The 12,041-nt window shown below is 38.3% G+C and overlaps 1 protein-coding gene across 1 annotated transcript; it reads left to right on the top strand.

Moving 5' to 3' along the window:
* The first annotated feature begins 783 nt into the window (after positions 1–783).
* Positions 784–11,267, top strand: ATP6V1E1 (ATPase, H+ transporting, lysosomal 31kDa, V1 subunit E1). The gene is made up of 9 exons (XM_009879634.1): positions 784–822; positions 3,343–3,408; positions 4,942–5,051; positions 5,539–5,605; positions 7,457–7,546; positions 8,889–8,957; positions 9,353–9,447; positions 9,965–10,052; positions 10,650–11,267. Exons 1-9 carry the CDS (start codon positions 784–786, stop codon positions 10,710–10,712), a joined length of 687 nt encoding a protein of 228 aa, XP_009877936.1. The 3' UTR covers positions 10,713–11,267.
* Positions 11,268–12,041: the final 774 nt, after the last annotated feature.

The raw sequence follows: 12,041 nt of genomic DNA, 5'->3' as shown, positions 1-12,041 counted from the left end.
CGAGCTGACAGGGCCGCCCCAACGTGAGGAGAGAGGCACCGAGGGCTGGGCCGAGGCGGCGGAGGAGGCAGCAGCAGCTTCCAGGCAGTTTCCTTGCCCTGTTGAGGTGTGCCTGAGCCGCAGGGCCGCCCGGCTGGTAAAAGGCCAGTGGGAGCAGGAGGGCAGTGACCGCTCTGAACCCCGCAGCAGCAGCAGAATCGGCTACAGCCAGCCAACCTTTTAGGGGTGGAATAGGGGCTCCCGCCCTGCGGGTGGAACAGTGGTGCTACCCTGTGAAAGCAAGGGCTGGTGAAGGGGAAAGATCTTCTCTGGGAGTCTTGGTGAGAAAGAGAAGTCTCTGATGAAGATTTGAGCATTTTGATGACGTGTTGTGCCAGATTATAATGAAGGGGATCATGAGTGGCTTTTATGCTATCAACAGTGTTTAATTGCACTTTAAGGCAGAGAAATACATTGCCCTAGATAAGTACTGTCTTTTTAGATGTTGCTGTCTAAGGACTTTCCATCTGTTTTTTTCTTATAGCTATACTACAAGTAATTACTTGTAATTTAGCGTTTGGGTAGGCTATTCAGCATTCTTGAATGCCTTTTTCACTTTTCGATCCTAAGCAGTGTAGTGCAACCTGGGCTTCTCTTGCAATGGAAACTTACAACCCTGAAGTCTGATTGTGGACACTTCCTTCTGAATCAGGACGTTTTGTCCTTATTGACAGTAAACACTGCCCTTGCCTAAAAAAGCTGCTTTGAGCTGGGTTGAAAATAGCGTGTCGTGTTAAAGACTGCATGGATCCAGTCAGCACTGGTCCGTGGAGTTTCCTACAGGTGATGAGCAGATCAGCCAAGTTCCCTTTGTCCTTTGCATCCTAAGTGCTTCGTGTCTCACTTTCTCATTCAGTAAACATAGTCTCTTGGCAAAGAAAGCATCACATTGAAAGTAAAATCAGTAGGTTGCCTTTCTGCAGAAGGGGAATTGTAACATTACGTTCTCTTGCCTTTTATCGGCAAAACTGGTTTGTTTTTTTCCTGCCGCTTCCATGAAGATAAGAAAAATAAAGCTGACATTGGGGTGGTCTTGCTCAGCTGCCGTGGACCTGAACTTCAAAGGCCAGTTCGGGATCTGTTGGTATAATAAACATGTAATGCTAATAACATTTCACATCCGCAACTTTCTCATCATTGTTTTATACTCCTGAGCCTAGGGTGATCCTGTTAACTGGAAAAGAGAATGCTGCTGATGGCATGGCAGTTCTGCATGTGTATAAGTCTGGTATGAACTTGCCAACTGGTTCTCTGAACTCTTAACTACTTGCCGTGGCACTTTCAATAATTTTCACTTTGAAAATCATCTCTAATTAAGAATTTTTTCCCATTGATAGATTTGCTTGTGTTATTCTGTCAAAGGTGTTCAATAGATTGTTCCATCTAATCTGGCTACTCACTTCTAGCTAAAGCCAGTCTAACATCTAGACCATCCCATGGAAAGGATAATCGTGCTACTACTGATGGGGAAAAACCCTCTCTTCCTTTTTATAGGAAATACTACTATGCTAAAGTTACTAACTTCATTTAAAATGCATATTTTTGTCATTGTTACTAAAACTAATCCTATTTATAGATGTGAAAGTATCATTTAGGATCTCCTTTTTCATTTCTATGAAAAGCAAAAAGGGATTTCAGTACAACAGATTTTGAAGGAAATGCCGCTGTTCAGTCTTATCGGACTAAGGAAAATGGATGCTATATTAGCTTGCCTCTGTCTTGTTCCTCTTCATTATGCAGAGGACATTTCTTGAACACTCGGAGCTGTTTGAAGTACTTTTCCAAAATTCAGAAACCAAACCAAACTGGAGGAAGTGACTCAATAATGTAAGGGTTACTACTGGCATACAAAAGTTCTTAGTCTCCTTCAATAATAGGCTATTCAGCAAAATAATGCCTGAATTTTATATGCTTCTCTTGTCCTTTCTGAAATGCAGGTAGATGTAAAACTGGAATTAAAAGAAAAATTGCTGGTTTGATTTTGAGGATGTAGGTATTATTGTTCACTTCCTCCACTGCACATGCTTAAAATCTTCCACTTGTCTGTTCACTTCTGTTTTTTCATCTGTATGGGCATAGTGCTGTTCTGCACATTGGCTCAGTTTTCACACCACCACCTTATCTCTTTAAAATATTTCATTTTAACGTGAGATTATATAGATAAAAACTTTTGTGCAAGTTTATTCAGACCAGATTGTCTGCAAAATGTGTCTCGTCACTACATGCAAGCAAAAAGTCAGTAGCTTTTTATGGTCCGCTCAAGTATATGGTCCACTCCATCTGCCCTTGGAAATTGCTACACCTCTTCAAAGTTGCGGTTTGGTTGGGCATGAGTCCTTACTAGTCTGACCCAAAGGTGAACCTAAACTTAGGGCTGGTCACAAAAAGGCATGTGATAAATAAGCAGAACTCAGTATAATTGCTTTCCTTGTCTTTAAGCTGTTGAACCTGTGCTTTATAGTGGTTTGAGGTGATTTCAAGAAGGTTCTTCAAGTAGAATATATTAGTGTATACCAGGTTTTAAAGTAGCATGTGATATACTTGATGTGGTCTTGATCAACTAGTGCTGCTATCTGTCTCCTTCCTCAGCTCCTCCAAACTAGTATGCAACTAGTTTATAAAGTACCTTTGACTTGAACCATGTAGCAATATTTTTTTAATGACCTTGTAAGTCTTTACAGAATTTATTACATTTTTTTCAAGCAAGATTTCTTGGTGTGTAAAGGAACTTCTAGTTGTACAGATCTGACCAGATTGGTCAATAGCCCTTTGCTTTGCTTCACCAGTCATCTGGTGTGGAAGGCCCAGCTTCATTCAAATGCTACCTGTGCCATAGAGCAGGGACTCTGTTAATCTTCTATGTTTCGTGTAAATAATGGACTACTTTAATTTTACTGTGTGAGGATTTTTTTAATTTTCTTTTTACTAATCCTAGGGGGAATAAAGTTGTTCTCACTAGTGAAGAATGAAAATACCCAGCCTCACATTTATACAAATTTACATTTGGGTTGGGTTTTTCTAAGTATAGTTGCATATCTAAAGTACATTCTTCTAATGAGAACCAGTGAAACAGCATTATATAGAAATATTTGACAAAAAAAATCTATTTTTCTTGAAATCTGTTTTAAGATGAATTGGCTCTTTGACCTGTATGCTTAGTTTAGTTTCCTTGAAAAACAACATTGTATGAATTAGTAAATGGATATGGAGGGGCCTACTGTACAAATGAGGAATATCTACATACTTCCTCTCATCAAAGTCCTTTCCAACAGAAAATATTTTCTTTTCTCTTTCTTGTTACAGATCAAGCATATGATGGCTTTCATTGAGCAGGAAGCCAATGAAAAGGCTGAAGAAATAGACGCAAAGGTAAAAATGGAAGTTCAATGTCAGTGCAAAAGGAAAACTGCATCTGACATACTGTTTTGATAGTTGCAGTCAGAGCAGTCCCAGAATACTTTTGTAAACTACAGCTTACTTCATGTTTAGTTATTACATAGCAAAAAATGATGCTACCAAATTAAGTTAATGTTTGTTAACTTTTGATAAATCAAAACAAGTCAGAGCTATTTTTTGGTCAAAGTTTTCATAGTGGTTCTTAAATATAAATTTGTTCATATGCAAGTTCACTCATTTTTTTTTAAGCAATCAGGAGACCTGAGTGGTAATGTGAATAGACTGGATTAAGTGGAACACCTTCCCCCATCTCCTATACATAGTTTGACATCATTGAGGATTAAAGGAGTTCTCTGCATAATTATGAGTTCTGCTAAGGTTTGTCATAACAAGCAGTTACAGGAAGGTTTAATTTTAATTTTTGCTTGACTTCCACAGCATGTCAGGCAGAGACATTAGTAGTAAATTAAAGCAATAATGCTAGTAATCTTGCAGAAGCATTCATACGTGTACCAAAATGATAAAAGATGAAAGTTAAACTGTTTATGAATTATGTTGGTGAAAGTTTCTTTGTAAGGGGATTCATAACTGTACCTAAACCTGTGTAGCCACCTGCAGACTTAATTGTAGATGGGGTTTAGTAGGTATCCTGGGGAACGAAAACGTAAATGTATGTTTAAAGCATGAGTTGAATTACTTGCAAAATTCTTCACTTAGGTTAAGCCATAAGAGACTAAGTTTAATATTAAACTTGGTGATAGAATACAGACATTTACTAAAGAAGGATTAATGGTGCCTTACAGCCCTAACAATCTGCATTATACTAATACTGAAATATCTTGTTGGTATTGGACTGAGCATATGTATTACTAATATATTAATCTCCCTTAAACATTTAGATCTACCCAAATATGTAATCAGTACTAACGCAGGTATTCCTGATGATCTGCAAACGAAAGTCAGAAGCTGAGGCTGGATTCTCCAGTATAAATAGGAAAATTTGCCATGTGTTTTCACATGCTGTCTGGCTAGGTTTTATTAAAAAGCAATAGCTATACTGTCACTCTCCTTGTGTAAAAATTGCCTAACATAATGAAGTTTGTGGACACTGAGGGCTGGGTAACTTGTTTTAGGTAGAATCTCTCATAGCCAGAAAGGAGCCAGAAATCAGACCTGAACCTCAGATAAAGTGAGTTTTGCTTAACAGTATAATATATATAAATTTGGTAATTTTGTGCCCAAGAAATAAATACTGCAAGGAAACACATGTCAGTCAATTGATAAAATAAGCTGTGTCTTAGTTAGCAACGTGCTAGTTCACCAGAACACACCCTGAACTCCCTTTGGTTGAAATGTACTGGTTGAAATGTTTTGTTTATATGGAACTATACATTGTATCATCCTAGCTTATCTATGTGCTCTGAAAGCATGGCTGTTTCATTTTGATTCTGTTTTTTTCAGCCCATGGAATCAATTTCCACTTCAGTTATTTAATTTTTACTATAGGCAGAAGAAGAATTCAACATTGAGAAGGGTCGCCTTGTTCAGACACAGAGGCTGAAAATCATGGAGTATTATGAAAAGAAGGAGAAACAAATTGAACAGCAGAAGAAAATGTAAGTTGCTTAGGTTAGATGGCTGACTCCAGAGCCTGAGCTCTCATTTTATTGCTAAACTTATACAAAACTGTTTTTCCCTGCCCAATAGGCAAATTGTAACTAATATATATAGTTCTAATTAGAAGTTTCTATTTTTTCCTGGGGATAAATTATCAAGGGTGAGCTACAATAGTATAACTGTTAGTAAGTGGGGTGAAAGAATCTTTCATATTTCTTTATGTAGTTAATATCTAGAACTCCACCCTGGTCTGTTACTCTGGGACAAATGTTCATTTTGGGTTTAGTTTTGGTGGGTCTTTACTAAAGGATGGGGCTCTGCTGTCGAATCATTTTTGCAGGTTCAGAAACAGATTCAAACAGGTGAACAGGGTTTGTTATTAAATGTTGCAGTATTGTTGTCTCTAAATGTAAAGTATAGAGTTAAATGTTGCAATTATTCTGTCAAACTCTGATGGATTGATGCAACTTTATTATGAACTTGCAGTCAGATGTCCAACCTGATGAATCAGGCAAGACTGAAGGTCCTCAAGGCAAGAGATGACCTTATTGCAGTGAGTATCTCTATAGTAAAGACAGAGAGGTTTTATTCCTACTGTCTGTTAGGAAATGTTCTTAACCATTCTCTAAAGAAAAGTATGATTTGTGATTGAGTGACATTTGCTTCAACATACAAAAATGGCTTTTCCAGCTGCTCTGAAAAGTCATTAAGGATTTAGTCCAGCTTCAGTAGTCTGCTTTAGCTTATTTTCACAGTTTCTATTACGTGATCTTTTAGGGAAATAGAGTTCTCTGCCAGGAACACTGCAGGCAGCATTGTTTCTATCATTTGGACAATAGCTTATTCCTTTAAAGAGCAGGAACTCCCTTTTGCACGGATGGGAGAACTTTCAAGTTCTGTTTGCCTAAAGCAACATTTATGCATTAAATCTGGCATGGCTTAAGCAAGTAGGCTTAAAACACCACTAACTTGTTTTTTTTTGTTTCCTTTAGTCACACCTAGTATGTGAAAAGGTTTGCATCTTGTTCTAATAGGTGTCCAGTCTGTGTGTTGAGATACAGGATGAGTGATCATCTATCACAGCGGGCTACATTTAGTCTTAGTTCAGGCTTACTATGTTTATCTTACACCACGCGTACTGTATTCTCGTTCTGTTCATTATACAGTTTGCAGGTGTCCTGTTATCTCTTACCCCATTTCAGAAACAGTTTGTGTTCCATATTCTGCTAGATGGTGCTATTGAGCTATTGGAAAAGCTGCGAGACCTGTAGAAGTCAAAAATAAAAAATTGGGTAATGTTGCTCAAATTGGTGCTACCATGAAAAAGGGGAGTTAGCAGAAGAAAATCAGCAGTTTATTGATTTTTTTTTTTTTTTAAAAAACCTAATTTCAAACTTTAGATTGTATTCACAGAGAGGAGGAAGGTAGGTGGGTAAAGAGCTAACTCTATTGTGATAGTCTCTGCTGGGTAATCTCTTCCTCATTTATCAGCTGACTCAACCTCATGCTTCTGAGTAACGCATAACACTCTTCCTCATTTTGAAACATTTAAAGTCACATGCTACTAGCTTTTTCTTCCCTTATCAGATCTTCGGCCTCTTTCATGAACAAGAGAGATGAGCAGTTGCAGAAACGCTATGTTACTCTAGGGTAGACAATGTAACTAGATTTGGCTGTGACATTACATTGTGATAGTCTTATATCCTAGCACTGATTGCGTTAACATGCACTCTTCTAAACACTATGAGGCAGGACAGTAAAGAAAGGTTTATACCAAACCATACAATTTCTTTATCTGAAGTAATTATGACAGTTCCGTTCTAGGAGCTGTGTTTGAATTGACTCAAATTTCTTAAAAATTCAATCTCATCTGATATTGATTTGCTGAAGAAAGATGACCAAACCCAGCTACCTCGAATTAAAAATAAGTTCTCACTTTTAATTTTTCACTTGCATTTACTTATAATTAAAAAATACCTAACCTTAATATTGTTTGGTTAAAAAGATAGATTAAATTTCTTTGCTCGACCATAAAGCTGAAAAAATCAGTTGTTTGGGCAACTTTATTAGTTTACATTAGGCAATGATTTACAAAATATTTTAGTTTGTCTGAATTACTATTATAAATACTATCTTTTTACTACCAAGGGCTCCCTTCTTCATGAAAAAGGAATCATTGTAAGGTTATAATGGGTTCAGATCAGGGCAGGGAGAAAGGAACTGTTTGGACAGGATATTGTGCCACGCACAGAGATGAAGGTCTAGCTTGGATGAACACCAGCTGGAGTGTACATTTACGTGTTGGCAGGGTGTGATAGCTATAATAGGAGTACAGAAAGTTGGTAGGCATGAAACCAAATGCCAAACAGATGGGCTCTGCTGATCTGATTTCTTCTGAATGTAGGATTTGCTGAATGAGGCCAAGCAGAGACTTGCCAAGGTGGTGAAGGATACTGCCAGGTACCAGACACTGCTGGACGGACTAGTTCTGCAGGTAAATATTTAAATTGTAACAAATAGATGATCACGGCCCTGTCCTCCTAGGTGGGTTTCTTCAGACATAACCCACTGGAGGTTACAGTTGTATTGGAGTCTAGATCGAATGTTGCTGGATGATCTTTGAGTTTTAAACATCACTCCTGCTTTATCTTTCAGTCTGGGATTCTGAACAGATAAGGGTGCAGCTTATTTTGAGGTATAAAACCTATTATACCAAGCAACAGTTCCATTATAAGAATAATTGAAGGTGCACACACATACATTGTAACATATTTAGGATCCACACTTTAAGCTTCTGTAGTAATTAGTTGGATCAAATACACCTTTGGTAAAAGCTGTTTCTCCAAACCTGTAAGTCAATAGTTAACCTGCTTTTAAAATCTTTTTGGCATTTGAGACTTGTAAGTCTCGGCTTTGACAAATTTACTGTCGTATGACATGCGTCTGTGACTGACATACAAAGCAGAAATCAAAGCTTTGTTTAGCTGGAACACCATCTTCCAGCCCCAGAAATTAACTGCTAAAAATCTAATAAGCATTGGCCAGGGTCAGCCGTGTGACCACTAGTGCCACCTTCTGGTATGAATTGGTACTCTTACTATAAACTCTCAGAGAAGCCAGCTACGAGCTCTCCTGTCTGCAGTTTGATGGTAGAGTTTTCTTAACAGCATTTCCTACCAGCTTCTGCTTCCAATTCAGTGTTGTTTCTTTGTCACACCTAGGTCTGGTATTGCTGTGCATCAAACAAGCTTGTCTCACTCTTGCAAGCTGGCCATGTCTGTCTTGGCTCATTATATTTGATCCAGTGAGGGATCTGTACTCATCAGTACTCACAGTTGGACTAGATGATCGTTATGGGTCCCTTCCAACTGGAACTAAACCTCTTCTATTCTATTCTCCTGTATTACTACAGAAACTGCAGGGCAGGAGTAATTAGAACAGGCATCTGAAACTACTGCATGTTTTCTCCAAGAGCTGTATAGGAGAATGTCAGCTTGGCTGTATGCTCAGTCTATTTAGACAGCAATGATCCTTAGGTATATGTGTACATAGTCTGGGCAACTCAATCCCATGATACATACATTTAGTTGCACTTGAGTTCCAAACTTGAAACTAACAAAGAAACACATAATCCATAGTTTTAGGCTCTTTCCCAGGTATTGGTGCTTTCCTCTCAAAATGAGGTGAACTTGCAAGGAAATATCTAAATAAAAGAGGCTAATGTCAACAGATTTTGGTTTTCAAATCAAATCAGTTCCTTTCCTTTCTTGGGGTTAAATAATTCTAAGACAATCAAGATGTTGACTTCCTGATACTGTAGTGGTTATCTTGTGCAGGGATTCTACCAGCTGCTTGAGCCCAGAATAGTTGTTCGATGCAGGAAGCAGGATCTCCCCATGGTTAAGGTAAGACACCTAGAATAGTTTGACAATATCCTGCTCACGAAGGCTGGGACCTGACTGCAAATGTTTGCTGCTCAGATCCCATCTGTGTGACATGAAAACAGGCTTTGCTTGCTGCACTCCTGCAGCAGATACAATGCAAGAGAACAAGTATGCTTTTCAAGTTGGGGAACATTTACTTGCTTGGATATTACCTAGGAAACTTTTGACATTGCTGCACTATTAAGAATAATAATTGGTTTTGGCTCAAAAGCCATACTGAAATACATTTGCTTAATTAAAAAAAAAAAAAAAGGCCTCAATTCCTTCATTTTATTACTCCAAATGATTGAGTGACGAAACCCAAGTGGTGCGCTAACATTTGTCAATGCTAATTGGAGGTTTATCTTGTTTCCTAGACTGCTGTGCAGAAGAGCATTCCCATCTACAAAAATGCCACCAAAAGGGATGTGGATATTCACATTGACCAAGACAACTTCCTGCCAGAGGATATGTAAGGGAAATGGGAGTCTTTTATACAGAGAACTAAATGCAACTTTTCAAGCCACAGCTCCTACTAGAACAGTCTCAGAAAATTGCATATGGAATATCCCCACAGTGTGTCTGCTGCTGTTCTAGTGGGATCTGGCACTTCTTTGTGTTAATCATGCAGAGACTCTGCAGTTTCCTCCAAACCAGCACTGTCTCAATGAAAAATGTCAATAACAGTTTTGTGCAACCTCCAGCCTGATTCACAGTACTGAAGTAGAGTGTAACTCCATAGCTCTGCTTGTATTTTGACCATGCTAATGAGGATTCTAGCATGTAGCTGTGGTCTTTGATAACTCCAAAGATTGCTTTGTGCTGATTCCTATTAAGACATGATCAAAAAAGCTTTTTTTTTTAAATAAAAAACTTATCTATGCATCAGACTTGCTTATAAACACTGTTTTGGGATAATCTCTCTGCCACATTCAGACTTTGAGATGTACCATGGATTTAATGAATTCTTTTATTTTTCCCATTTCTAGTGCTGGAGGTGTTGAAATCTATAACAGCGATGGTAAAATTAAGGTTTCCAATACCCTGGAAAGTCGGCTGGACCTTGTAGCCCAGCAGGTGAGTTTCTCTAACAGCCAAGGTGAATGAGATACAATTAACTAGGTTTGTCGTGTAATTAAATCCTAGTGTTTCCAGTGTTAACTGTCACAGTAGTGTGTGGGATCAGATTTCAATGTGGATGACAAGTAAGAAATTATTTTTGAATGGAAGGAAGCAAATTATCTACTGTTTGTGCTTCTGTACAACAAGCATGGCTTTTCCTAGAATGATCCCTTTTGAATTAAGCATGAGCATAAAACTCTACAACTTATGATACTGAAAGACTTGTTATGACTACAGTGCAGTCAAGATGTTGAAATGTTGAGGCTAACTTGAATTACTTGAAGGTAGCTTGAGTACTAGAAACTTTGGCTGAGGCCTGTTATACCCTAGTGGAAAAATCTAGCTCTGGCATGTCTTTCTTATGCTGCAGTATCGGTAATCTTTAAGTCTATAGAGTAGCCAGCAATGTGTGATCGGGTAAAGGCTTCAGAAAACTCAAATGAATTGACTTAATTTTGAAGCATAAGCTAGCTATCACACGGTGCCTGAAATAGGGAATGTACAGCAATTGTATTGCCCCTTGCATATAACTGATGTACTCTTTCTCAACAGATGATGCCAGAAATCAGAGTGGCTCTTTTTGGTGCTAATGCCAACAGGAAATTTTTGGACTAAACCTCTATGAGAGAAGGTGGGATCTGTTCCACTGCCATACTGAAGGGGATGCAAAAGCATCTGCTAGTTTAAAATCTTGAAATATAACATTACTGTGTCATCCAATATCTATTCTTCAATGGAATAATTTTGCATACCTGCTGTGCTTAGTCTCTCTACTTGTGGTTAGAATGTATTGCCTGAAGGATGTGAAGACATGCATATTCATCCAGAAGTGACACTAGAAAATGGAGACGTTTGGGCTCTTGGCTTTCCTTCCACTGTTGCGGCTCTGTAAGGACAAGTGGTCCATTTAGAGTCACTCTCTTTGCTTTGGCCACATCTCTTTCAAGTCGTCTAATCTGTGAAGTAAATTACTATGCTGCCGATGGGAAATCCCTTTTTAGTTAAGGTCTTCAGTGTTATAGAGGGCATGCATTCCTTCCCAGGGTTAGTAGTTTAATTCATGTTACTTGGTCAGGCATTTTTCTGTTCTGTATATGTGATTAAAAAAAAAAAAAAAGCCTGAGCCTGTAAAACTTTATTTATTAAAATAAAAATGCGTGTGTGTATGGAGTTCTTTGTAGCTTCTCTCTGGGGGATTGGCAACGACCTTTGAAAAGTGGGCTTGTGTGTATAAGGACTTGAGGGCTGTGTGTAATGAGTGTTCTGTGAAGCTACAGTTCGAATGCGCGGAATACTGTCAAGCTCTTTGCTTGAGTAATGTTAGGTTGTAGATAAGCCTTTTAAATAGGACTCTAGGATGAGCTTCATTCTTCCTAAAAAAAAAATGAGTTGGTCTTGTTCTGTCAGCCTTCTTTCACAAGAGAGAACTAGAGTAACACAACTGTGCTACTTAGATATAACAAATACAATCTATTTCCAGTTACAAGTTTGTTACTTCTGTGCAGGAGATCCAAACCATACCCCTGTAGTAATTAAATTTCAGGACTTGAGAAACAACAGCTGACTCTGTTGCAACTATTCTCTCTATTGTTAGAGTAACTATGAAGTTAAATAACAGTAGCATAAGTATATTCATTACCTAATCTGTTAAGTTTTACTAATGCTTACTTCTCCTTTGCCTCTGCAGTGATGACTAGTATTGTCTCCACCTTCTATGGTGTAGGACAGAAAAATTCTTGAGGTGACTTTCCACACTACAAGCCTCTGCCAGAATACCTGACTCTTCACCTAGCGTTCAATTCTGAAACTCGTTTCATGGAAATAAGAAACTGCTGAAACAAATTACTACTTGAATATGTGTTGAAATCATCTTCCCTAAGTATTGCAGTGATTCAGGAATCATAGGAATTTTACTTTGTGCCATGAAGAATACTTGCCAAGCTG

Source organism: Charadrius vociferus, unplaced genomic scaffold, assembly GCF_000708025.1.
Source record: "Charadrius vociferus isolate BGI_N301 unplaced genomic scaffold, ASM70802v2 scaffold90, whole genome shotgun sequence".
NCBI classification, from domain to species: domain Eukaryota; kingdom Metazoa; phylum Chordata; class Aves; order Charadriiformes; family Charadriidae; genus Charadrius; species Charadrius vociferus.
This window is presented reverse-complemented; position numbering and strand designations above follow the sequence as displayed.

Bases quoted from the DNA above. Each gene is read 5' to 3' on its own strand.
- ATP6V1E1 (XM_009879634.1), top strand. From the start codon at position 784: ATGGATCCAGTCAGCACTGGTCCGTGGAGTTTCCTACAG. The intron at 5,606-7,456 runs GTGAGTATCTCT...TTCTGAATGTAG, and splicing joins CAAGAGATGACCTTATTGCA to GATTTGCTGAATGAGGCCAA. The intron at 10,053-10,649 runs GTGAGTTTCTCT...CTTTCTCAACAG, and splicing joins TGGACCTTGTAGCCCAGCAG to ATGATGCCAGAAATCAGAGT.